The following is a 23,013-nucleotide window of genomic DNA, read 5'->3' as shown; positions in this document are numbered from 1 at the left end:
CATTGCTTGTAATTTTTCCTCACCTCCTATTGGGCAGGGCTAAGTCAGTTTTGAAAAATGGAGGCAAAAGAGAGAGATGCAATCTCTGTTTTCAATGTAGGCAGTTACTGGTGTCTGTTTTCCTAGAACTGGTTTAGAGAGACAGCCTCCTCCTCTCTCTGCCCCTCGCCTGCTCATGCTCTGTCTCTCTCTGTCTCTCAATAATAAATGAACATTAAAAAAAATTTAAAATTTAGTACATCTGTGAATGTCTTGTGAATTAAATAGAGGAGAAGAAAAGGAAGACTGGGGTGTTGGGATACATGTATAAGGAATGTTACTATTTCAGCCAGAAAGTGAGGAGAATTAAATTCTCGGTTAAAATCACTGAGAAAAAAAAAGAGAGTTAGAATGAAGGAAATTAGTGCTTCAGTCCTAGGGGTAGATGAAGATAGTAGCTGGGCTGTTGATAGATTACCAGTGCTGAACAAAGTATCCCTGCCTACTACTCCTACCGTGTATTCACGGATTCATTTGTTCATTCATTCATGTAAGCGCACGTGAGCCTGTTCAATGCTGGGAATTGTGCAGCCATGCAAGGCTCAGTTAGAGATGATCCCTGCCTGAATAGGTACAAGTGTAACATTTACAAACAGAAACATCATTTGTGTACAGGCAGCACTTACATTGTAGTTTCTGGTAGTTGTTTGATACATGCAGAGTGATTTTTGAAATTATTTGAGCCACAGGTTGGAACAGATAAAGGTCAATCTTGAATGCAGAAATGGAAGGAAGAGTTTTACAGGTGGGGAGAATGGTAAGGGCAAAAGCACAGTGGGAAGAAAACAGGCTTGTATAGAAACAAAGGGATTTAGTATGCCTGGCTGCAATGTGGAAGGCCACCTGCAGTTAGAAGTAATATTTTGAAAAGGTAGGTTGGGAATCGCTGAGGGAACTATTAACTCAATTGATTCAACAGTGCATGCCTATTTTTAACTCTTGGAGAAGTTAGTATTTTCCGTACATAATGTAGACCCAGTCACTGTGGAGTAAGATGGGAGATGGTAAGCGCCGGGGAGGTGGAGAGCGAGTGGAAAGGCTATTGCAGGAAAATCGAAGAAATGGAGAATGAAGAGACTTGATCAAAATTGTCTTCGTTCTTCAAAAGCAAGAATATACACTGTCAGGGTATTTAGAAAGAAGTGTCATCATTTAACACTTTTCATTAATTAGAAAACTCTAATTTGTAATTTAACAAAGCAGTGAAAACAACCCTCTGCCTCCCTCCATCAAAAACCTCCTCTGGCTCCTCCCCGGAAACAACCGAGCCACCATCACTTGGGAGCTGATTAGAAACGGCGGCGGCTTTCAGACCCCAGCCCAGGGCCAGCGAATCAGAATGTGCATTTCAAAACAACAACAACAGAAGAAGAAAAAAAAAAAAAAAAAAAAAATGGGAGGGTGGGCTCCTGGGTGGCTGAGTCCGTTGGGTGACCCACTTCGACTCAGGTCGTGATCTCGCGCTTCGTGGGTTCGAGCCCCGCGTGGGGCTCTGTGCTGAACGCTTGCTCTGCTCGGAGCCTGGAACCTGCTTTGGATTCTGTGTCTCCTCTCTCTGCCCCTCTCTCGCTTGTGCTCTGTCTCACTCAGCCTCTCAAAAATAAATGAATGTAAAAAAAAAAAAAAGTGCATTTCTAGCTGAAGTCGCGTTCCCGGCGTCTTTCACCAGATGGCACTAGCCTGCCTTCTCGCTTCCTCCCTGTGGCACGCGCTCCGTTCTAGGCGGGCGCGAGCTCCGCGCGTCCCCGGAAGACCCAGGTGGGCCGGGCGGCGCAGCAGGGGCGAGCTCCAGGGGCGGGGCCCGTTCTGCCCAATAGGCTTCCCCGGGCGGGGGGCGGGGCGCTATTTCAGCCGCTCCCCGGGCCGCGGGCGCGCTGAGCGTCCGGGTCTCATTATGTGGCGCGTGCCCCGCCAGCTGTGTGCGTACCACTTGAGGGGAAGCAAGCTCTCGGACGCTTGGAACAGGCCTGCCGCCTTCATGTCCACTTTGCTCATCAATCAGGCCCAGTACGCTTGGCTGAAGGAGCTGGGGCTCCACGAGGAAAACGAGGGCGTGTATAATGGAAGTTGGGGAGGCCGGGGAGAGGTAGGCGGGCGTCCCGGGAATCTGTGCGGCCTCAGTGCGCTCCGGGAGGTCGCGCGGGCACTGCCCCCACCCGACCCCCCGCTGCAGCTGTGGACCGTTGTACTGGGTGGGAGGTTTTGAAACCACGCAGAAGTGCCCTTGTGTAGCGTGCCTTAAAAAATGCCCCTAGATTTCTCGGTCTTTGTATGCTGTGGCCAGGCAGTGTCATTTGGGAGCTGCTAGGGCCTGAACTTTGCATGCATGCTGACAACCTTAGCGGCAGAGTTCTGCAATGGGTAGTGAGAAATGCCACACGCTTTAGCGGTGGGAAACTCCCTCAATTTTGTGTTTGGCTCCTCTGATGTGACACGCGCCCCAGGTAATGTGCTGTTTTAGTTTTCCACTGTCTTTTCTGCAATGTTTTGTGGGAGTTTGCAAGCTCAGACTTGCTGGAATCCTGTTCTGTTTTCGTGGCCAGGCACCATGACTGGCACCCAGTTAAAGCTCATTAATATGTTTTCTAGAATTCAATGGAAAGGTAAGGTTATTATCAGTCAGATGTTTTGAAGGCCGCAGGCAAAAGAAAGGTTTGATAAGGTAATGCTACATAGGGGCGCCTGGTTGGCTCAGTTGGCTAAGCGTCAGGCTTGGGCTGAGGCCATGATCTGGCGGTTAGTGAGTTCGAGCTCGCCTCTGGCTCTTTGCTGACAGCTCAGAGCCTGGAGCCTGCTTCGGACTCTGTGTCGCCCTCTGTCTCTGACCCTCCTCCCCTCACGCTTTGTCCCTGTCTCTGAAAAACGAATAAATCTTAAAACAAAAACAAAAAAAACCTAAACATAAAAGAAGTTACATAACATGCCACAAAGTTTGTTACATGTGATATAATGAACTTGCTCTGTTACAGGAAACATCTTTTTGGTTATCTGTGACTGTAGGAAATGCAGGTGTTTTAAATTATTTCCGTAATCCCCTCTTCGGTTGGTAGTTTGAACCGGTTTTTCCTGTGGCATCGAATCATTAGGCTCCTCCATACAGTAATCTCTCCTGAAGATCTTTTAGCTACGTCTTGATTTTTTTCTTTCCAATCTCTGCAGTTTGGGTGGACATAGCCCTTGCCCATAGTTGTCCATTGTTGACTATTTCACCTTCTGACCAGGGCAGAGTAAGAGAGAAGAGTAAGTAAAACTCGTCAGTTTTGTCTGTTATTAATAGAAAAAGTGGCGAAGTAATTAAGTCAGGCTATTGCTTTTAAACCTAACATTCAGAAGGCAAGGGTGGGTTTTGCAAAATGTGCTTCTGAATGTTTAGGTCAAGAATGAAAGCTCTATGGGTGGCCTATTTGTCATAGAAGTTAGTGTAAAAATTCCCAGTTTGGGTGTGGTATCTGTTTTTTTCCTTTCTCCTCTTTTTTCCCCCCATTTGATCTTTTCTGCCAGTTGGAAAGAATTGCATTTTCTAAGTCATCTTGTTTTTGTTTTAAGGTTATCACGACTTATTGTCCTGCTAACAATGAACCAATAGCAAGAGTCCGACAGGTAAGTTTTTTTTTTGTGTGTGAGTTTGAGCCCTGAGTTGGGCTCTGTGCTGACAGTTCAGAGCCTGGAGCCCGCTTCGGATTCTGTGTCTCATTCTCTTTCTGCCCCTACCCTGCTTGTGCTCTGTCTCTGTGTCTCAAAAATAAATTAATGTTAGGGGCGCCTGGGTGGCTCAGTCGGTTAAGCGTCCGACTTCAGCTCAGGTCATGATCTCATGGTCTGTGAGTTCGAGCCCCGCATCGGGCTCTGTGCTGGCAGCTTAGACCCTGGAGCCTGCTTCAGATTCTGTGTCTCCCTCTCTTTCTACCCCTCCCCTGCTCATGCTCTGTCTCTCTCTGTCTCAAAAATAAATAAAAAACAAAAAACAAAAAATAAATTAATGTTAAAAAAAAAAAAAGCAACATGAAATTCAGAGTCCGAGAATAATGTGTTTCTTTTTCATTTCACTTTTAAGAGTGTCTGGGAGAGACTGCCCACTCTTTGGGTCGGATGCCTTAGAAAAGGTGGAACGGAAAAGTCGTGAGGGTGTGTCCCTTTGAGGCCATTTTTCAGAATCCTCTCCTCTTTGAAAGAAGGTTCTGACCTCTGGAGTCTGGGATGGAGCCCATGTGTCTGAATTTCTGATAACATGTCAGGTGTTGTCCCCAGATGAGGCTAATGGACCTTGCTTCAAGAAGCAATGTTGTAGAGGGGGACAAAACATAAGAGACTCATAAATATGGAGAACAAACAGAGGGTTACTGAAGAGGGTGTGGGAGGGGGGATGGGCTAAATGGGTAAGGGGCATTAAGGAATCTACTCCTGAAATCATTGTTGCACTATATGCTAACTAATTTGGATGTAAATTAAAAATAAAATAAAAAAGAAATGTAAAAAAAAAAACGTTTCAAATGCTGCTGATGGAAGGAAATAAACTAAATGCATTATATATATATATATATATATAAAGAGCAGTGTTGTAAAAAGCACAGCTAAATTTGAAGTTGTCTTACTGGGTTCTCATGAGTGTTTGGATACATAGGCTGTGAAAATCATTGGAATCTACAAATCTGAGGGTCACCCAGAGAGATTCCAGTCCTTTTGCAAAAATCTTGTAGGTTCTCACAAGGGGATCATTGCTTCCTTTTCTTTTTCCCTTGGTCTCCCCCCTAATTGTTAATTTAGGCCAGCGTGGCTGACTATGAAGAAACTGTGAAGAAAGCAAGGGAAGCCTGGAGAATCTGGGCAGAGGTGAGTATGAAGGTCAGAGCACCATGATCTATTGTAACTGCAGGGAGATATAGAGAAATCTGATGAGGAGTCGTCTCCCTAAAATGGGAGTTCCTTGGGGGTTGTGATAATCTCCTCTGCTGTAGACCTGGGATTGTGCCTTGTCCATATTTGGCTTTCAGTAAATGGGTGATTTAAAATGGATTAAAAGTCTGTAGTGATGTAGTGTAAACTTCAGCTCTGAATACTCTATTTTCCAAATGAAGTTTTTTAAATTTCTTTTATTTTTTTGAAATTTCTTAAATTTCTAATGGAACAAAAAGAAAAGAATATGTATGCTAGAAACACCCTTTTTATCGCCGTTTCTTCCCACTCCCCCTGCCAGCTTTATGTAAGGGTGGGGATGTGGGAGTGTGGGAAGGAGTGTCTCAGATATTCCTGGTTCAGAGGACAGGGGCTTGAGTTCCTCCACCATCTGATTAGGCCTGGAAGCAAGTTGTGCCTCCTCCATCACTGTCTCCACCAGGGGTAATATGAGTGGCTCTAGGGGCTGTGACTGGCCTGGGCTGGGTCACAGGGAGCTGTCACTAGGTGAGGGTCAGGCTCTGGAGGAGAAGAGAGGGAAGAACTGGGGTGGCCTGGATTTCCCAGTCCTCCCTCGCCTCTCCCACCCTGAATATCCCTTTTGATCTACCACCAAAGGTTATAGGCCTGAGGCTGGAGGAATATGGGGATGGTTTAACCCAGCTCTCCCCCCTCTGTTTTGTCTTGTAAATAGAGGAGACCCAGAATTCCTCCTCCATTCCTGCAGTTATGGTGAGGATTAAACGAGTTACTAATTGGAATTGCTTACTGGAGAACGTGGCCTTTGCCAACCTCTGTACCTGAGTTACAGAACCCAGTGCTGCCAAGTTGCGGGCTGCTGAGCCCGTGTCTTCTCTGAATCAAAGATTGTTAGGGTGACTTGGTGAGGGGCAGGCTCTCCCAGAGAGCCCTGAATTGGATGCTCCTTAGCCGTCAGCCCCGGGACCCCCTCTGTGCAAAGCGGGAGAAACATCTTGACTTTAAATGAGGCTATAAATTGGCTCAGGGTTCCATTATGTGCTATGAGGATATCCTTGAGCAGTGAAATACCACTTCCAAAAGTAAATAGAGTGGTAACTAAAGTTCACCGTACCGTACCTAAGAGAAGAGTGTCCAAAGCAGTACCAATTTATTGTTTTAAAAATAATTATTTTGAGGGCTCCTGGGTGGCTCATTTGGTTGAGCATTGGACTCTTGATTTTGGCTCAGGTCATGATCTCATGGTTTGTGGGTTCGAGCCCGGTGTTCACTCCATGCTGACATCTTCCAGACCCTGCTTGAGATTATGTCCCTTCCCATCCCCCTGCCCCTCCCCCTTCACTATTCACTATCTCTCCAAATAAATAAATACATTAAATTTTTTTTCTTTTTGGTCATAAATACCTATTCCTTACTAAAAAAATGGATAATGCACTAAATGAGATAATTAAATTTAATCCCCTTACCTCTTCTAGTTCGATACAGAATGTTTGTTAGAGTTACGTTTTGGTGCATTTCCTTCCAGGCTTTTTAAATTTTTTTTTAAATTTTTCAGGGAGAGAGAGAGAGAGGCAAAGCATGAGCATGGGAGAAGTAGAGAGAGAAGGAGACACGGGGTCCGAAGCAGGCTCCAGGCTCTGAGCTGTCAGCACAGAGCCTGACTCGGGGCTCAAACTCATGGACCGCAAGATCATGACCTGAGCCAAGGTCTGACGCTCAACTGACTAAGCCACCCAGGCACCCTGATATATATATATATATTTTTTGGTTTGCTTTAAGTTTATTTTGAGAGCAAGAGAAAGCATGGGTGGGAGAGGGGCAGAGAGAGAGAGAGCAAGAACCAAGCAGGCTCCACACTGTCAGCTCAGAACCTGACTCAGAAACCCTGAGATCAGTACCTGAGCCGAAGTCAGACGCTTAATTGGCTGAGCCCCCCAAGCGACCCTCCTTCCAGTCTTTTATGTATTTCATAGTTGTGATTATTATACCTACTTCCTATGTACATGGCATGTGTAAAAGTTTGTGACCTGTCATTGTACTGAATAGAAGCTTAAAGTTACTGCATAATTTTTTAAAATCATTGTTTCTCTGTACATAAGCTATTTACAAAAAATGTAATTACAGTTTATTTTTTAGAGCAGTTTTAGTTTATAGTGGTATAGAGAGATGAGGTTTTTTGAGGTCATAATGGGGTTCACGGGGTCCAGACCCGACGGCCAAGAAAATTCTTAAAGACATCTTTGGTGCAAAAAGGTGATTTTACTGAAGCACGGGGACAGGACCTGTGGGCAGAAAGAGCTGCCCCAGGACCATGAGGAAAGACTGGTTATATACTTTGGAGTGGGGGGGGGGGGGGGGGGGGGGGGGGGGAAAAACCAGTGGAAGTTTCCAGTGAGATTTTCATATGCTAAAGAAGACTGTCAGGATATTGGAGGCCTAGCTATTGTTGACCTAAGGTGGTTTTCCCTCTAGCAAAGCATTAGCATTAAGACCCTAGGAAGTTCCTGGAGAAGCTTTTTACTCTCCTGGCCTCATGTATTCATCAATGGGCTGCGGATTATAAGGATATTTAATTTTATCTGCCATTTCCTTCTGCCTTTGTTTCCCACATCGTAGAGGAGGAAAAATTTTTTGTTTTCACTTTTGTGTATTGTGGCTGGTCTAATACCGGACATAAAACAGATTAAAAGGAGGCCCTGGGTCTCAGTAGGTTAAATGACCAACCCTTGATTTCGGCTCAGGTCATGATCTCATGCTTCGGTTCCTGAGATCTGGCCCCTCTCTTTCTGCCCGTTCCCTGGCATGTGCTTACTCTCTGTGTCTCTCTCTCTCTTAAAATAAATAAACTTAAAAAAAAAAAACAAAAAAACCACCACTAACAGGAGAGAACAAATTTAATTTCTTATGTGGGGCGGGTAAGGATGATGATGGTGACCAAGATCGAAACCCAAGAATAGCCAGGCATCTAGGCTTATATACACCCAGAGCTCTAGGCCCTCATGGAGGAAGAAGGCAATTCACAGGAAGGTGAAAGGAGCAGATGTTCAGTACAGAAATGTTTTCCCTTCCATACACTAGGTCTCTCTTTATAAAAGTTATCTTTTTTTTAAATTTAAAAAAAAAAAATTATTTTTTTACATTTATTTATTTTTGTGAGACAGAGCATGAGCGGGGGAGGGGCAGAAAGAGAGGGAGACACAGAATCTGAAGAGGCTCCGGGTTCTGAGCCATCAGCAAAGAGCCCGACGTGGGGCTCGAGCTTACAAACTGAGATCCTGACCTGAGCTGAAGTCAGATGCTCAACCAACTGAGCCACCCAGGTGCCCCTATAAAAGTTATCTTTGGTGAGGCACCTAGATGGCTCATTCGGTTAAGCATCCAACTCTTGATCTCACCCCAGGTCACGATCTCAGGATCCTGAGTACAAGCTTGGCATTGGGCTCTGTGCTGGGTGTGAAGCCTACTTAAAAAATGAAATAAAATTGGGGTGCTTGGGTGGCTCAGTCGGTTAAGCGTCTGACTTCAGCTCACGTCACCATCTCGCGGTTTGTGAGTTCGAGCCCTGCATCGGGCTCTGTGCTGACACCTTGGAGCCTGGAACCTGCTTCAGATTCTGTGGCTCCCCTCTCTCTGCCTCTCCCCTGCTTGTGTTCTGTCTCTATCTCTCTCTCAAAAATACATTAAAAACATTAAAAAAAAAAACTATAAAAAAATAAATTAAATAAATAATAAAAGTTTGCTTTATTTATTTAAAAATTTTTTAATGTTTTTATTTATTTTTGAGACAGAGAGACAGAGCATGAGCAGGGGAGGGGCAGAGAGAGAGGGAGACACAGAATCCGAAGCAGGCTCCAGGCTCTGAGCCGTCAGCACAGAGCCCGACACGGGGCTCGAACCCACGGACTGTGAGATCATGACCTGAGCTGAAGTCGGACACTCAACTGACTGAGCCACTCAGGTGCCCCAAAAGTTTACTTTGATAATAAGAGTAGTAAGATGATAATATAATACGTTAATAATAAAAATAAAAAATAATAAAAATAATAACAGACTTCTTGGCATAGATCCCCTTTGTAAGTTGTTTACAAAGGGGTTGAAAGCTTTTCCTGAGTCTGTTTGGCCTTTGCCTTCTGCTCAAAATAATCCTCATGCCAAAGTGGCATAGTCTGGAGTGACTTATTCTGACCCACCATCAAAAAGATAAGCAGAAAGTAGGGAGTTCGTGTACTTTATCACACTTTTCATGTTTCCCTCTTAATATCATCTTGTGTTAACCCCATACATTTGTTACAGTTGGAGAGTCAATTTGGATAAATCATAATTTACTAAAGTCCACAATTTACATTAGGATTGACTGTGTGCATGCACTGTTTTAAATGCCAGTGAAACGTTTGACCAGAAACCTTTAATTTGTGTGTGTATTTACCCAGGTGTGTGTGAATTCAGGATCTTTCTTTTCCTGAACGGGCTTTAAAACATTTTTTTTAACTTTATTTATTTTGACAGCTAGAGAGAGAGAGAGAGAGCATGTGTTTTGGGGAGGAAATGAGAGAATGCCAAGCAGGCCCTGTGGTGTAGTGCAGTTTGACCCATAAGAAAACGTTTCTGGGTATCATAAAGGTTTAGGGGTGATTAAGGTATTTTAAGCCTTTCCTAGTGTCATTCCAGAGGTGTGTTCAGTCTCTGAATTTCTCTGTGCATATGGCACAGTCCCATGCTCTCCAGCAGCCAGTCGTCTGGATGTTTTCTGCGTCTCTTGGTATCGGTTTACGGGATGTGTGATAACCACGTTCTTGATGTGATCAGGAAGTCATCTAATGGGTTTGTAGTTTTCTCACAGCACATTGGTCTAATACTGTGTTACAGATGTGAGTTCACACTTTGAATCAGACACTAAGATTCCATTCTCTTCTTAGGTTCCTGCTCCGAAGAGAGGAGAAGTAGTGAGACAGATTGGGGATGCCTTGCGGGAGAAGATCCAAGTACTAGGAAGTTTGGTAAAGTATTTTTGTAGTAAATACACAGTCCTTTGAGTGGGACATAAGACTGTTGTGCATCTGTGTTTAAGATTGTGATGCTTAAGGAAAACAGTTCATACATTTAAAATCTTGTTTTTGGAGGAAAGATGGACAAGAGGAACAAAGAAAAATAAAGACAGTTCTTGGGTTTTTTTTCTTTTTTTAATGTTTATTTTTGAAAGAGAGGGAGACAGCGCATGAATTGGGGAGGGGCAGAGAGAGAGGGAGACACAGGATCCGAAGCAGGCTACAGGCTCTGAGCTGTTAGCACAGAGCCTGACGTGGGACTCGAACCCACGAACTGTGAGGTCATGACTTGTGCCGAAGTCGGACGCTTAACTGACGGCCACCCGGGCACCCTGTTTTTGGTTTTTTAAATTGTTAAGATAATAACAGACTTTTTTAAGATCATTACCTTCACAAAAGAGACCCAAAATATGGTTTGCTTTCCTGCCCGACCTCCTCGCCCTATAAATTTAGTAATTAAACTGTGAACTGTGTCGGAAAAATGCTTCTTGAATTTTTGTTTTTTAGGTGTCTTTGGAGATGGGGAAAATCTTAGTGGAAGGTGTAGGAGAAGTTCAAGAGTACGTGGATATTTGTGATTATGCTGTTGGCTTATCACGGATGATTGGGGGACCCATCTTGCCTTCTGAAAGTAAGCAATGAAGTCAGTTAAACTAAGAGTTTTTGACTCTTAGAGCTCCAAAAAATGTGCTGGCTGTGAACAGTTTGCAAAAGAGGAATTGGATATATCACGTAAAAATATGAAAATGTCTTTAATCTCTGCATGAACAAATGTAAATTACAATAGGTGAGAACATCAGATGAAGATCCTTCTTAATATTTTCTATTTTTATTTTTTATTTTATTTTATTTTATTTTATTTTATTTTTTTCAACGTTTATTTATTTTTGGGACAGAGAGAGACAGAGCATGAACGGGCGAGGGGCAGAGAGAGAGGGAGACGCAGAATCGGAAACAGGCTCCAGGCTCTGAGCCATCGAACTCCCGGACCCAGGCGCCCCAAAATTTTCTATTTTTAAAGATTAGATTGGGGGCGCCTGGGTGGCGCAGTCGGTTAAGCGTCCGACTTCAGCCAGGTCACGATCTCGCGGTCCGGGAGTTCGAGCCCTGCGTCGGGCTCTGGGCTGATGGCTCCGAGCCTGGAGCCTGTTTCCGATTCTGCGTCTCCCTCTCTCTCTGCCCCTCGCCCGTTCATGCTCTGTCTCTCTCTGTCCCAAAAATAAATAAACGTTGAAAAAAAAAAAAAAAAGATTAGACTGTTTTGGCAAGTCCATGGGTGAGACAGCTGTTCTTTAATGGGGACTTTTGGTAACATGAATCACTAGTCCATCAGGAAAACAATTCAAAAATCTATGCAAATGGCCTGAAATATTTAATGCCAGTTTCAAGAATGTAATTTGAGTAAATTCCCTGAAATGTGACAAATGTTTATATGTAAAGATGTTCCTTGTAGTGTCAATAGGAAACATTTGAAATGATCTAGGGGCAGCTGGTTGGCTCAGTTGGTTGAGTGTCCAACTTCAGCTCTGGTCATGATCTTGTGGTCTGTGAGTTTGAGCCCTGTGTTGGGCTCTGTGCTAACAGCTCAGAGCCTGGGACCTACCTTGGGTTCTGTGTCTCCTCACTTTGCCCCTCCCCCACTCATGTTCAGTCTCTCTTGTCTCTTAAAAATGAATAAATATTTTAAAAATATTTTTAATGATCTGAGTGCCATTTTATATGACAAAGGTTAAGCTAATTTTGGTAGTTTGTTGGTATATGTGTGTGTGTATATGTATATATTATTTTCCTTTTATTTATTTATTTTGACAGAGTGTGTGAGCACAGGAGGGGCAGAGAGAGAGGGAGAGAGAGAATCACAAGCAGGCTCCTGCACAGAGCCCAGTGTGAGACGCAAACACATAAACCGTGAGATCATGACCTGAGCCGAAATCAAGAGTCAGACGTTTGGGGCGTTTGGGTGGCTCAGTCGGTTAAGCGTCTGACTTCAGCTCAGGTCATGATCTCACAGTCCGAGTTCGAGCCCCACGTCAGGCTCTGTGCTAACAGCTCAGAGCCTGGAGCCTGCTTCGGATTCTGTGTCTCCCTCTCTCTCTCTGTGCCTCCCTGCTCATGCTCTGTCTCTGTCTCAAAAATAAATAAAAACATTAAAAGAAAAATAAAAAAAATAAATATAACGATTCTCCTTTAAAAAAAAAAAAAAGTCAGGGGCGCCTGGGTGGCGCAGTCGGTTAAGCGCCCAGCTTCAGCCAGGTCATGATCTCGTGGTCCGTGAGTTCGAGCCCCGCGTCAGGCTCTGGGCTGATGGCTCGGAGCCTGGAGCCTGTTTCCGATTCTGTGTCTCCCTCTCTCTCTGCCCCTCCCCCGTTCATGCTCTGTCTCTCTCTGTCCCAAAAATAAATAAAAAACGTTGAAAAAAAAATTAAAAAAAAAATTTAAAAAAAAGTCAGATGCTTAATTGAGCTGCCCTGGTGCCCCAGTCTGTTAGCATATATTAAAAGTCATACTTGGGAAGATTGTTTCCCACAACCGCACACTTTTATGGGAAAGTTGTGTTTACTTTTAAATTGTTCTAGGTTTTCTTTTTCTTTTTTTCTTAAGAGGTAATAAATTTGTATCACAAAATTGAAAAAGGATGAAATGGTAAAGGATGAAAAGTTATTTTCTTACCCTCCTGGATGCTCCCAAGTATCCCCATGGAAGTAGTGAATGTTTCTGGTTTCTTGTGTATCTTTTTAGAGCTTTGTTTTTGGGTGGGCAAATAGGTGTCTTTGAGGCCCACAGACATGACCAAGCTATATGCTCTATTCTATACTTACTTTTTACTTAAGGTGTCTCAGAGATTGTTGCTTACAATTCCAGGAGGGGACTTCCTTCATCTTTTTTTATTAGTCCTTTTTTTATTAGACAACCAACAGGTTGTCAGGACACTCATTATTTTAGCCAGTTCCCAAATAATGGATACGTGGGGTATTTTTTCAGTTTTTTGCTGAAAATGACTATGTTGCAATGACTGACCTTGTACTCTGAGGAGGTTTCAACAGTGAGGATAAGGGTTTATGTGATTTGGAAAGTTTGCATTGTTGGTGGAGCAAAACAGGTGACTGCATGTCTGTGTAGAAAGTACTTGGGAATGGAAGTTGGCCAAAGCAGTCCCGGTGGTTGTCTGCGTGTAGCAGAATTACTGATGGCTGCTATTGTCGTCCTTCCTCCCTCCCTGTCTTTCCTTTGTTTCTTTTAAATATTTATTTATAAATTTTGAGAGAGAGATGTGGGGAGTGGGAGAGGGGCAGAGAGAGAGGGAGAGAGAGAGAATCCCAAGCACAGGGTTCAAACTCATGAAGTGTGAGATCATGACCTGAGCTGAAATCAAGAGTTAGACACTTAACCAGCTGAGCCACCCAGGCACCCCTGTTTCTTTTTATGTTTGTTTGTTTACTTTGAGAGGGAGAGAGTGAGAGCGAGCAAGCACGAGCAAGAGAGGGGCAGAGAGAGCAGGAGACAGAGAATCCCAAGCATGTTCTGTGCTTACAGCGCAGAGCCCGACATGGGGCTCAACCTTAGGAACTGCGAGATCATGACCTGAGACAAAGCCAAGAATTGGATGCTTAGCTGACTGAGCCACCCAGGTGCCCCTTACTGATGATTTTAATAGGCTTTTCTAGTTTGAAAAGTTAGTAAATTTCTAGTTTGGAGAAATATACATCTGCAAACAGGAACTTCTTTGATTTATACCTGCTGAGATGTCTGCCTCACCAATTAAAACCTTTTTCACTTGTTTTACACATATTTTAGGAGAGTAGATTTATTCACCTCTACAGAGGCTTTGCTGGTAACTTTGACTTCATTGATGTAGTAGATGCTTACTGAGTGTCTAGCAGGTGCCAGGTGAACGGATAGGTGATACTTGATCAATAAGGCGTTGTCTTTGCCCTAAAGGAATTTATAAGATTGAAGATTCTTCATGTTTTAGAGTGGGAGGCAAGTAATGGACAAGTAATGGGAGGAGTGTAACAGAGCATGATAAGTCCGGTGGTGGGGTGCAGGGGAGGGTGGGGCCCTGAGCCAGCCTTGGGGGGTCAGGAAAGGCCCCTGGGAGACAGGGGAGACTGGGAGACAGTAATCCAAGGCAAGGCCTCAGGGGTGAGAGGGGTGGGGCAGGATGGTCTTAACGCTGGGCCAAAGCCCACATGAAATAAGCTGGGAGAGGGTCGCCTGGGTGGCTCAGTTTGTCGAGCGTCCGACTTTGGCTCAGGTCATGATCTCACGGTTCGTGGGTTCGAGCCCCGCGTCGGGCTCTGTGCTGACAGCTTAGAGCCTGGAGCCCGCTTTGGATTCTGTGTCTCCCCCTCTCTCTGCCCCTCCCCTGCTCATGCTCTGTCTCTCTCTGTCTCAAAAATAAATAAAAAATTAAAAAAAAAAAAAAGCTGGGAGAATGTGGCTTATTTGGGCAACTGCCTTGGTTGCACACAGCTTGCAGGCACCATCTGAGCGGGGAGGCAGGGTGGAGAGGGAGCCCCGGGAAGGCACTTGTCCTGTTGAAGAATTCAGACTTTGTCCTGAGGGCAGTTAAGGTAGTGATCCAGATACCACAGAGTTGTAAGCAGGGGAGGGAGGTGATCAGGGCTGCACTGGCCTCTGTGGGGGGAAGGACAAAGAGGGGAGGGCAGGAGAGGAGGAGGCAGGCCCTGCCAGGAAGAGTGTGTCAGCACATCATCTCAGGGAGGGGAGGAGGATTGAGGTGCGTCGAGGAAAGGGAGGGCAGCAGCTCCTGGGCACCCTGTTCCCACAGGGTGAGTGTGGCCAGAAAGATGGACGGCTGGGAGCATCACCTTCCAGTCGGTGTGTGGTTTTAACTCCATTTGTGAACTGTCCACCTCCTTGCTCCAGTTCACTGCTCCATCTGCCTTTGATTAAAATAGGCCCTTTGAGGTGCCTAGGTGGCTCAGTTGGTTAAACTCTTGCTTTTGGTTTGGGTCATGATCTCATGGTTTGTGGGAGTTTGAGCCCTGCCCAGCCTTGGGCTCTGTGCTGACAGTGTGGAGCCTGCTTGGGATTCTCTGTCTCCATCCCTCCCTCTCTCCCTCTGTCTCCTTCTCTCTTCTTCCCTCTCTGTCCCTCCCCTGCTCACGCTTTCTCTCAAAAATAAGTAAGTAAAGTTTAAATAAATAAGTAAACATTAAAAAAAAAATAGGCCCTTGTGGGATGGTGGGTGATGTTACATGTAAAATTTGTATATAGCGAACACATAGTGTCTTTGTAGTTCCCATTTTTCTCTATGAATGTGAAGCCTTGTGCCGGTCATTCATTTAACGCGTATGTAATTCTTAGAACTCTTCTTGTTCCTTGTAAGTGAGTGTCGTTGTCTTCATATGGAGAGGTTGGCCAAGGGCTTTACAGGCAATAAAAGAATAGGAGTCACAACTCCTGTGTTCTGCCCTTTGCATTCACCTCACCCAGGGCACCTCTCATCACCTCTTTGAGCTTTCCTCGTCTCCGGGATGGTGCTGATGCTGCCCTGATCCACACGGACTTCCTGTGAGCGTCAGAGGCATAATGGTATCCTTACAGTTTATAAGGTAGTGCGGTAATAGCAGCTTTTATGGTATGCCGATTAGCTGTGTAAAGTGAACCACTGTGAGATACCTGGAATCCCCTCTTGGTCTCAGGCACCTTAGTTCTGAAAATGAATGATTTCAGGCTTTGTTATTATCACCATCACGTGCATTAAATCAGTATGCTTAAGCACGGTCCACTCCTTCCCTGTCCTCAGGACCTGGCCATGCCCTCATTGAACAGTGGAATCCTGTAGGCCTGGTTGGCATCATCACTGCGTTCAACTTCCCTGTGGCAGTGTATGGCTGGAACAATGCCATTGCCATGATCTGTGGGAATGTCTGCCTTTGGTAAGACCTGCTTACTTTCTTCGTTCTTCTTCTTTCCTTTCTTTCTTTTTTTTTTTTTTTAACATTTATTTATTTTTGAGAGAGAAAGACAGGAAGGGGGGGGGGAGGAGCAGACAAAGAGGGAGACAAAGAATCCAGAGCAGGCTTCAGACTCTGAGCTGTCAGCACAGACCCCAGCGCGGGGCTTGAACGCACGAACTGTGATGTCATGACCTGAGCCGAAGTTGGACGCTTAACCAACTGAGCCGCTCAGGCACCCAAGACTGGATATATTCTTTATACCACATTCTGCAAGTAGAAAACCCAGGTAGAAAGTTGGAGAAAAAAGAACTTGGGAAGAGTCCCAATCCTCTTTGTGAAACTTGACTTACTTTTTTCCCATTCAGGAAAAATTTCATACTGAATTCCCAAGTGATTCTGCAGCCCTTGACCATTGTTCCCATTGATACATTAACTTTTACCTCTCTGGAAAATATGGGATAGTAGATGTTAGTTGGGAGAATGTCTGTATTTTGTAGATGACAAAACAGTTGCTTGTTTTTAACTTCTGTGTTGAATGGGAGAAGTTAGATTAGAAAGGCCAGGACAGTTGTCTTTGCCCATTTGGCATCTGTTCCACTGGTAATTAATTTACGTTAATGTTGTGTTCGGTTGAATGCTTTCACAGACTCTCTACAAAGGTCAGGCATCGGTGGGAGATTGATGATTTGGCACCATGTTGCCAAAGGGACCCATGCCTTTTAATGTTTTAATCCATAAGGACTAGTCGTGTGGTTTTTTTTTTCCAGCCCCTTGAGCCTTCTAAGGAACTTGTAAAGTTCATGTTGATAGATTTCCATTTCTGTAATTGACAGAGGTTAATGTAACAGTTCCCATGATCAGTGCAGCAAGCAGGTTCAGAATTGCTTGGTGCCATTTTTATGTTTTTCAAAGTTTTGTAGTACCTGAGCTCCCAAAGACGCAAAACTCAAGGACAAGTGTTGATATCACTTATTAGGCTCTGTGGTTTAATTGGACAGAACTTCTCAGAAAGACTGTTTCTGCTTGACAATAAAAGATATTTATGATTTCCACCAAACTAAGTTGCTTTTTTTTTTGATCCTCTCAAGGAAAGGAGCTCCAACAACTTCCCTCATTAGTGTAGCTGTCACAAAGTAAGTATGTGTGGCTTTCTTTTCCTGAGTATCGAATAATCGGAAAAGGTGATTGGTAGGCACTGGCTTTTAATCCAGTGTGGAAGGGTCATATTTATTAAGCATGGAACTTGACTTGGGTAACCTTTTTTTCCTCCTTGGCTTGTAATCAGATTTTTTTTTTTTTAAATGTTTGAGAAGGAGAGAGAGAGTGGCGGCGGTGGGGGGGGGGGGAATAAGAGGGGGCGAGGGGGGATCTAGCATGGGAGGGGCAGAGAGACAGGGAGACCAAGGATCCTAAGGAGACTCCATGCTAACAGCACAGAGCCCAATACAGGGCCTGAACTCACAATGGGGAGTTCATGATCTGAGCTGAAGTCGGCTTCTTGACTGACTGAGGTATCCAGGTGCCCCTGTAATAACTTTTACATCATTTTACGGTATATGGAGCTCTTGCAGAGCCGTGTAATTGAACTCTTTGGAAACAAGCCAGATATTGATAAAGGTATTGAAATTGGGCTCTTCAAAACTTTTATGTCTTTTGGGAAATAACACCAAATCCAGTGGAAAGGAACTATCCTTACAATTTACGGACTGTATTTAGTAACTTCTAAACATGTTCATGGCTTTGACTTTTACCCAGGTGATAGTTTCCTGGCTTTTGTTTAATAGGTGGTTGGCAAAACAAAGAAATGGTTATTATACTGTTCTATTGACTCTTCTAACACTATCTAAAATGTATTTCCTCTTTTGGTGACAAAAATTTTTTTAATCATTTTAGAGAACTTGTCAACTCTGATTAGGTCATAAAATCAGTATTACTGGTTTATCGTCGTGGCATTTAGAGTCTGTATAGAACAGGATGTCTTCCCGTGTAGAGTGGTGACCGTTGTTGCTGTTCCGTTGGCTGCATGGTCTTCTTTCTCTGATTTAAGAATTGCTGGTAGAAAGCCTGTGGAGTCTTTATGGAAGAGGGTCCTTGAGGTTAGAAGTCCATTGAGGAACAGTGGCTTAGGAATTGACACGTGGGCTGAAAGAGAGAGTAGTAGGTGTTAGTATTTACTTGAAAGGAATACATGATATTGAGGAAACTTTATCCTCCAAGGCAAGATAATTAAATTTAACAATTAAATAACTACTGACTTATTTATAATAATTAAAATTTATGATTATAGGGGCGCCTGGGTGGCGCAGTCGGTTAAGCGTCCGACTTCAGCCAGGTCACGATCTCGCGGTCCGTGAGTTCGAGCCCCGCGTCGGGCTCTGGGCTGATGGCTCGGAGCCTGGAGCCTGTTTCCGATTCTGTGTCTCCCTCTCTCTCTGCCCCTTCCCCGTTCATGCTCTGTCTCTCTCTGTCCCAAAAATAAATAAAAAACGTTGAAAAAAAAATTAAAAAAAAATAAAATTTATGATTATAATTATACTTAAATTATAATTAAGTATTAAAGACAACTCTAATCTGCACGACACATGAGATAAATCACATGTATAAATATAAGATTCCTGGGCAGTTTTTAAAAATAAACCTTAAAAAACAGTTTATGTCCCAAAACAGTTAATGTCGACAGAGTGAACAGACTTACCGATTGTTACTAGGCAGCTTTTTTTTTTTTCAAGTTCATTTTTTTATTTTGGGAGAGAGAGAGGGAGAGAGAATCCCAAGCAGGCTCTGCGCTGGCAACACAGAGCCCGACCATGAGATCATGACCTGAGCTGTAATCAAGAGTGGGACACTTAACCGACTGAGCACCCAGTTGCCCCATCAGCTGGTTTCAAATATTTATTTTGATAATAGTTTCACATGTTGTACGTGATTGCTCCTTTGATCTCATTTATTTGCTCTAAATAGTTTGAAGGATTTGAAATGTTCCTATGGGAGTGTGGCTGATTTTTTAGGTAATTGAGAATGTTAGCTGATTCTGTTAGAGAAGACAGTAAATAAAATGATGCTAGATTTTGCTGGAGTTAACTAAAGGTGCTGCAGAATCAGCTAAACGTTCACATTCCTAGATGAACACTGCCTACGCGTTGTCCCTTTTTCTATTCATAAAGATGTAGGAAAGGTCATAGTTTGCCAGGAGGGATAGCATCCAGTATTTCTCTTTATTCTCTGTCTTTGTAACATATTATGCAGGAGTAGGGAGGTGAGATCTGCTTTGGACAGGTGTGGGGGTTGCTCTGACTCACAAGCCTGCTGACTCACAAGAAGCAGAATGTCTTAGAAAAATTCCATAGGCACAGCTTTCAGTTACCCATAAGGGACATGAAGTTAGAAAAGTCCCTGTGCTCAGGGAAGAGCAGAAAGCCTGAGGTTCCCATTTACAGTTCTCACGTTGTTATGCCAGTTCAGATAGAGTTCACCGGTCAGGGGTCGTGTCTACCGTAAGTCATGCTGTGTCTCTGTAGCACTGGTGACGCCCTGACATTGACCAGGTCACCTGGGCAACGGAACGAGAGACTTAACCCAAAGTCAGAGGCTCATGCAATAGGGAAAAGGGTTTTGTAAACCCACAGACACAGAGCAAAATCCTGACCCTTCAAAAACAATCTGCCTCCTTCTCCAGACAGTGTATATACCCCGAGTCTGTGGAAAAAATTGTATGACCTGAAATCTAGGTTCAGACATTACAACTGCATGTATGATCCTTGGTACAGGAAAAAAGAAAACCACTATAAAGGACAGCTTCGGGGACAGGTAAAGAATTTATGTTTAACAGCGGTCCCTTTTTTTATGGAAGTGTTTGTTTTTTTAATTTGGATTTTTAAAAAAAAATTAAACAAAATTAGAAATTAGGAAGTAGCCGGAAGGTTAGGAGGATTGATGAATAGTCTTGGCTGTATTCAGGAAGCTCAAAATGTATGAAAGAGAAACCAGAATTACCATTTTTGACAACTCCTCCTCAGATTTAAGGTGTATGGAACTGTAGTTATTATTTTGATTCATAGAATAAGTTGTATTATTCAGTGTTAAAAAACTGCTAGCCCACAGTGCTTTAGCCTGGAGGGTGCTGATATTTCTTTAGTAAAGGATTTGGTGTGAAGCCAGTGGAGACTAGTCGTGAACTTGTTGAGGTTCTGTTGGCAGGTGTAGCTCCCTCTGCTGTACCTCCTCAGCAACTACACTAGGTTTGGGGCCTCTTTCGGTTTCCTCCTTTACCACTTCTCTGGCTGGCCTTTGCTTTGCACAGATGTGTTGGGATTTCATTTGCTGATGGGGACTACCTTTCTTCCTTTTTCTTTCTTTATTTTTAAAAATTTTTTAAGCATTTATTTTTGAAGGAGAGAGAGAGAGAGAGTGAGAGTCATAGCATGAACACCATAGGGGCAAGAGAGAGGGAGACACAGAATCTGAAGCATCTTTTTATTTCTTTGCCATCATTTTGATGGATTTGTGGCAACAGACAAAAACAAAAACCAAAAACAAACGTCCTGTGATCACTCTGTCGTCTTAAGCTAGATATGTGTTCCTAGTTTGGCAGAAAAATATTAGAAAACAGTGAGCAGTTGAACTACCTGACCATTGCATTGTATCTTTTATTTATTTTGTATGTTTTTTTTCTTCTAAAGATTTTAGGGGGAAAAGAGTTCTGCCTTTAAGTGTTGGAAAACCTCGTCTGTAGTATGTGAGGTGAAATGTAGGCCTGCATGTTTGGGGTCAGAGTGAGGGAGAAAGTTGGAAAGTCACTCAGTTGGAAATTATTCCTAGTTTTAGAAAAACCCTTAGAAATTGTTTTCTTTCTTAGTAATTGTTTTTTCCTTTTTTAGGATAATAGCCAAGGTTCTAGAAGACAACAAACTGCCTGGTGCTATTTGTTCCTTGACCTGTGGTGGAGCAGATATAGGGTAGGTCACTGGGCCCTGTGTCTTTTTCTGTTGAAGGACTCCGGGTTGATTGATCCGAATCATCTTTTTTTTTTTAAGTTTTTTCAATCTTTATTTATTTTTGAGAGACACAGAATGCCAGTGGGGGAGGAGCAGAGAGACAGAGAGAGGGAGACACAGAATCCAAAGCAGGCTCCAGGCTCTGAGCTGTCAGTACAGAGCCCGACGTGGGCCTCAAACTCATGATCTGTGAGATCATGACCTTAGCTGAAGTCAGACCCTTAGCTGACTGAGCCACCCAGGTGCTCCAGAATCATCTTTATTACAATAATGAAACCCAGTAAAGCTGAGGAGGTGTGAGTGCTTTTTTGGAATCATTATTATTACGTACCTTATTGGGCTTTGTCTTCATTAGTCTTTGTTGGAAGAAGAGTAAGAATTATTTTTTTTAATTACCCAGAGCTACTTGTTTAAGATGTTTACAGCCTAAAATAAGAAACTGCTGGAACATTGGGACGTCTATGGCTTCCTGACACTTGATTTATAAAGGTGCTTACTCACAAAGCAAAGGTGTGGAATTGGAGTCTGGTGTATTCCTCCCCCCACATCCTATTGTCTAGGTTCTTGAGCTGAACGAAAAAAGGGGCCCCTGGGAATAGAGCCTCTTTTTAAAAATGTATTGTTTTAAGAAAATTGCTATATAATTCACATACCATGAAATTATCTCTTTAAAAAGGTACAGTTGAGTGGTTTTTAGAATATTCACAGTGTTTTGCAGTCATTACCGTTATCTTATTTGAGAACATTTTCATTTCACCAGGAAGGAACTTTGTACTTATTAGCACTCACTTACCATCTTCCCTTTTCCCCCTGGCAACCACTCCTGCACTTTCTATCTCTATAGTTGGGCCTGTTTGGGACATTTCATGTAGATGGAATCATATAACATGTGGCCTTTCGTGTCTGGTTTCTAACTCAGCATAACATCAGAGCCTGTTTTTAAGCTGGGAACTGACTCTGATTGCCCTGAACAATGATGGAAGTTGAAGTTGTTACTACTGGCTTAGACTTTGTTTATGTATTTATTTTAAGATTTTATATTTAAGTAATCTTTATATCCAACGTGGGGTTTGAACTCACAACTCCAAGATCAAGAGTCCCATGCTCTGACCACTGAGCCAGCCGGGTGCCCCTGGCTTAGACTTTAATTAAGTGTGGTTTCATAGGAGTCAGGCCTCACAGCCCACACTGGTGTGGTTAAAATGTTGATCTCCATCCATCACTGTTACCATACTACTCCACTTACTGGTCAGTCTCAAAATGAATGAATGAATGAATGAATGAATGAATGAATAAATCAGTCCTTTTTTTATAAAAATGGGAACGTGTTAGAAAATACAACTTTCACATATAGAGTGGATAGTGAAATAATATCTAAATGTCATTTATATAATGAATAATATATCCTTTGACCTAGTCTTTTTTGTGCTTTGTACTTTGTTTTTTTTTAATGTTTATTTTTGAGAGAGAGAGAGAATCATGAGTGGGGGAGGAGCAGAGAGAGAGGGAGACAGATTCCCAAGCAGGGTCTGCACTGTCAGGGCAGGGCTGATGCGGGTGTTGAACCCATGAACCATGAGATCGTAACCTGAGTTAAACTCAAGAGTTGGACGCTTAGCCAACTGAGTCACCCAGGCGCCCCTCTTCTTTGGACATCAGTCCTTCACGTTGGTCTTGAGCTAGCTCAGATAGAGTAGTGTTTGCATTCATGCATTTAGTAACAGCCACTTTGAGTATCCATATCCGTGCTCACGTTTGGTGGGCTGAACCTGGGGAAGTCTCCATGCATAATCTCATCAAGCTGTTCCAGCCTTAACCTAAGTCTGATGCTCTGGCTACCCTTCATGGTCCATACTGAGTCCTTTGAAGCTCTGAACCAGGAGCCAGGTGGATCAGATCAATAGTATCTGATTTATATTTCTTAGAGGTAACTGGAAATCCTAGCACAGTCTTTATTAAGTGAGCTTTCGTGAGAGATACTTAGGATGCTTTCCTGTAACCTTCACATTTTTAATTCTTTTTTTTTTTTTTTTTTTTTAAATTTTTTTTTTTTTTGGGGAACAGAGAGAGAAAGAAAATGAGGGGGGGGGGGGCGGAGAGAGAGGGAGACACAGAATCCGAAACAGGCTCCAGGCT

At 43.4% G+C, this 23,013-nt stretch overlaps 1 protein-coding gene across 1 annotated transcript in view; it reads left to right on the top strand.

Annotated features, from left to right (window-relative positions):
- The first annotated feature begins 1,897 nt into the window (after positions 1 to 1,897).
- ALDH7A1 (aldehyde dehydrogenase 7 family member A1) overlaps positions 1,898 to 23,013 on the top strand; it is a 42,784-nt gene continuing 21,668 nt past the window's right edge. The window contains exons 1-8 of the mRNA XM_040444355.1: positions 1,898 to 2,125; positions 3,586 to 3,639; positions 4,804 to 4,869; positions 9,828 to 9,908; positions 10,464 to 10,587; positions 15,730 to 15,862; positions 16,972 to 17,016; positions 20,761 to 20,838. Of these exons, the coding sequence (XP_040300289.1) occupies positions 1,934 to 2,125; positions 3,586 to 3,639; positions 4,804 to 4,869; positions 9,828 to 9,908; positions 10,464 to 10,587; positions 15,730 to 15,862; positions 16,972 to 17,016; positions 20,761 to 20,838 (773 nt within the window). The 5' untranslated portion in view covers positions 1,898 to 1,933. The remainder of the gene's footprint in view (positions 2,126 to 3,585; positions 3,640 to 4,803; positions 4,870 to 9,827; positions 9,909 to 10,463; positions 10,588 to 15,729; positions 15,863 to 16,971; positions 17,017 to 20,760; positions 20,839 to 23,013) is intronic.

Source organism: Herpailurus yagouaroundi, unplaced genomic scaffold, assembly GCF_014898765.1.
Source record: "Herpailurus yagouaroundi ecotype Mexico unplaced genomic scaffold, PumYag 192, whole genome shotgun sequence".
Taxonomy (NCBI): Eukaryota; Metazoa; Chordata; class Mammalia; order Carnivora; family Felidae; genus Herpailurus; species Herpailurus yagouaroundi.
This window is presented reverse-complemented; position numbering and strand designations above follow the sequence as displayed.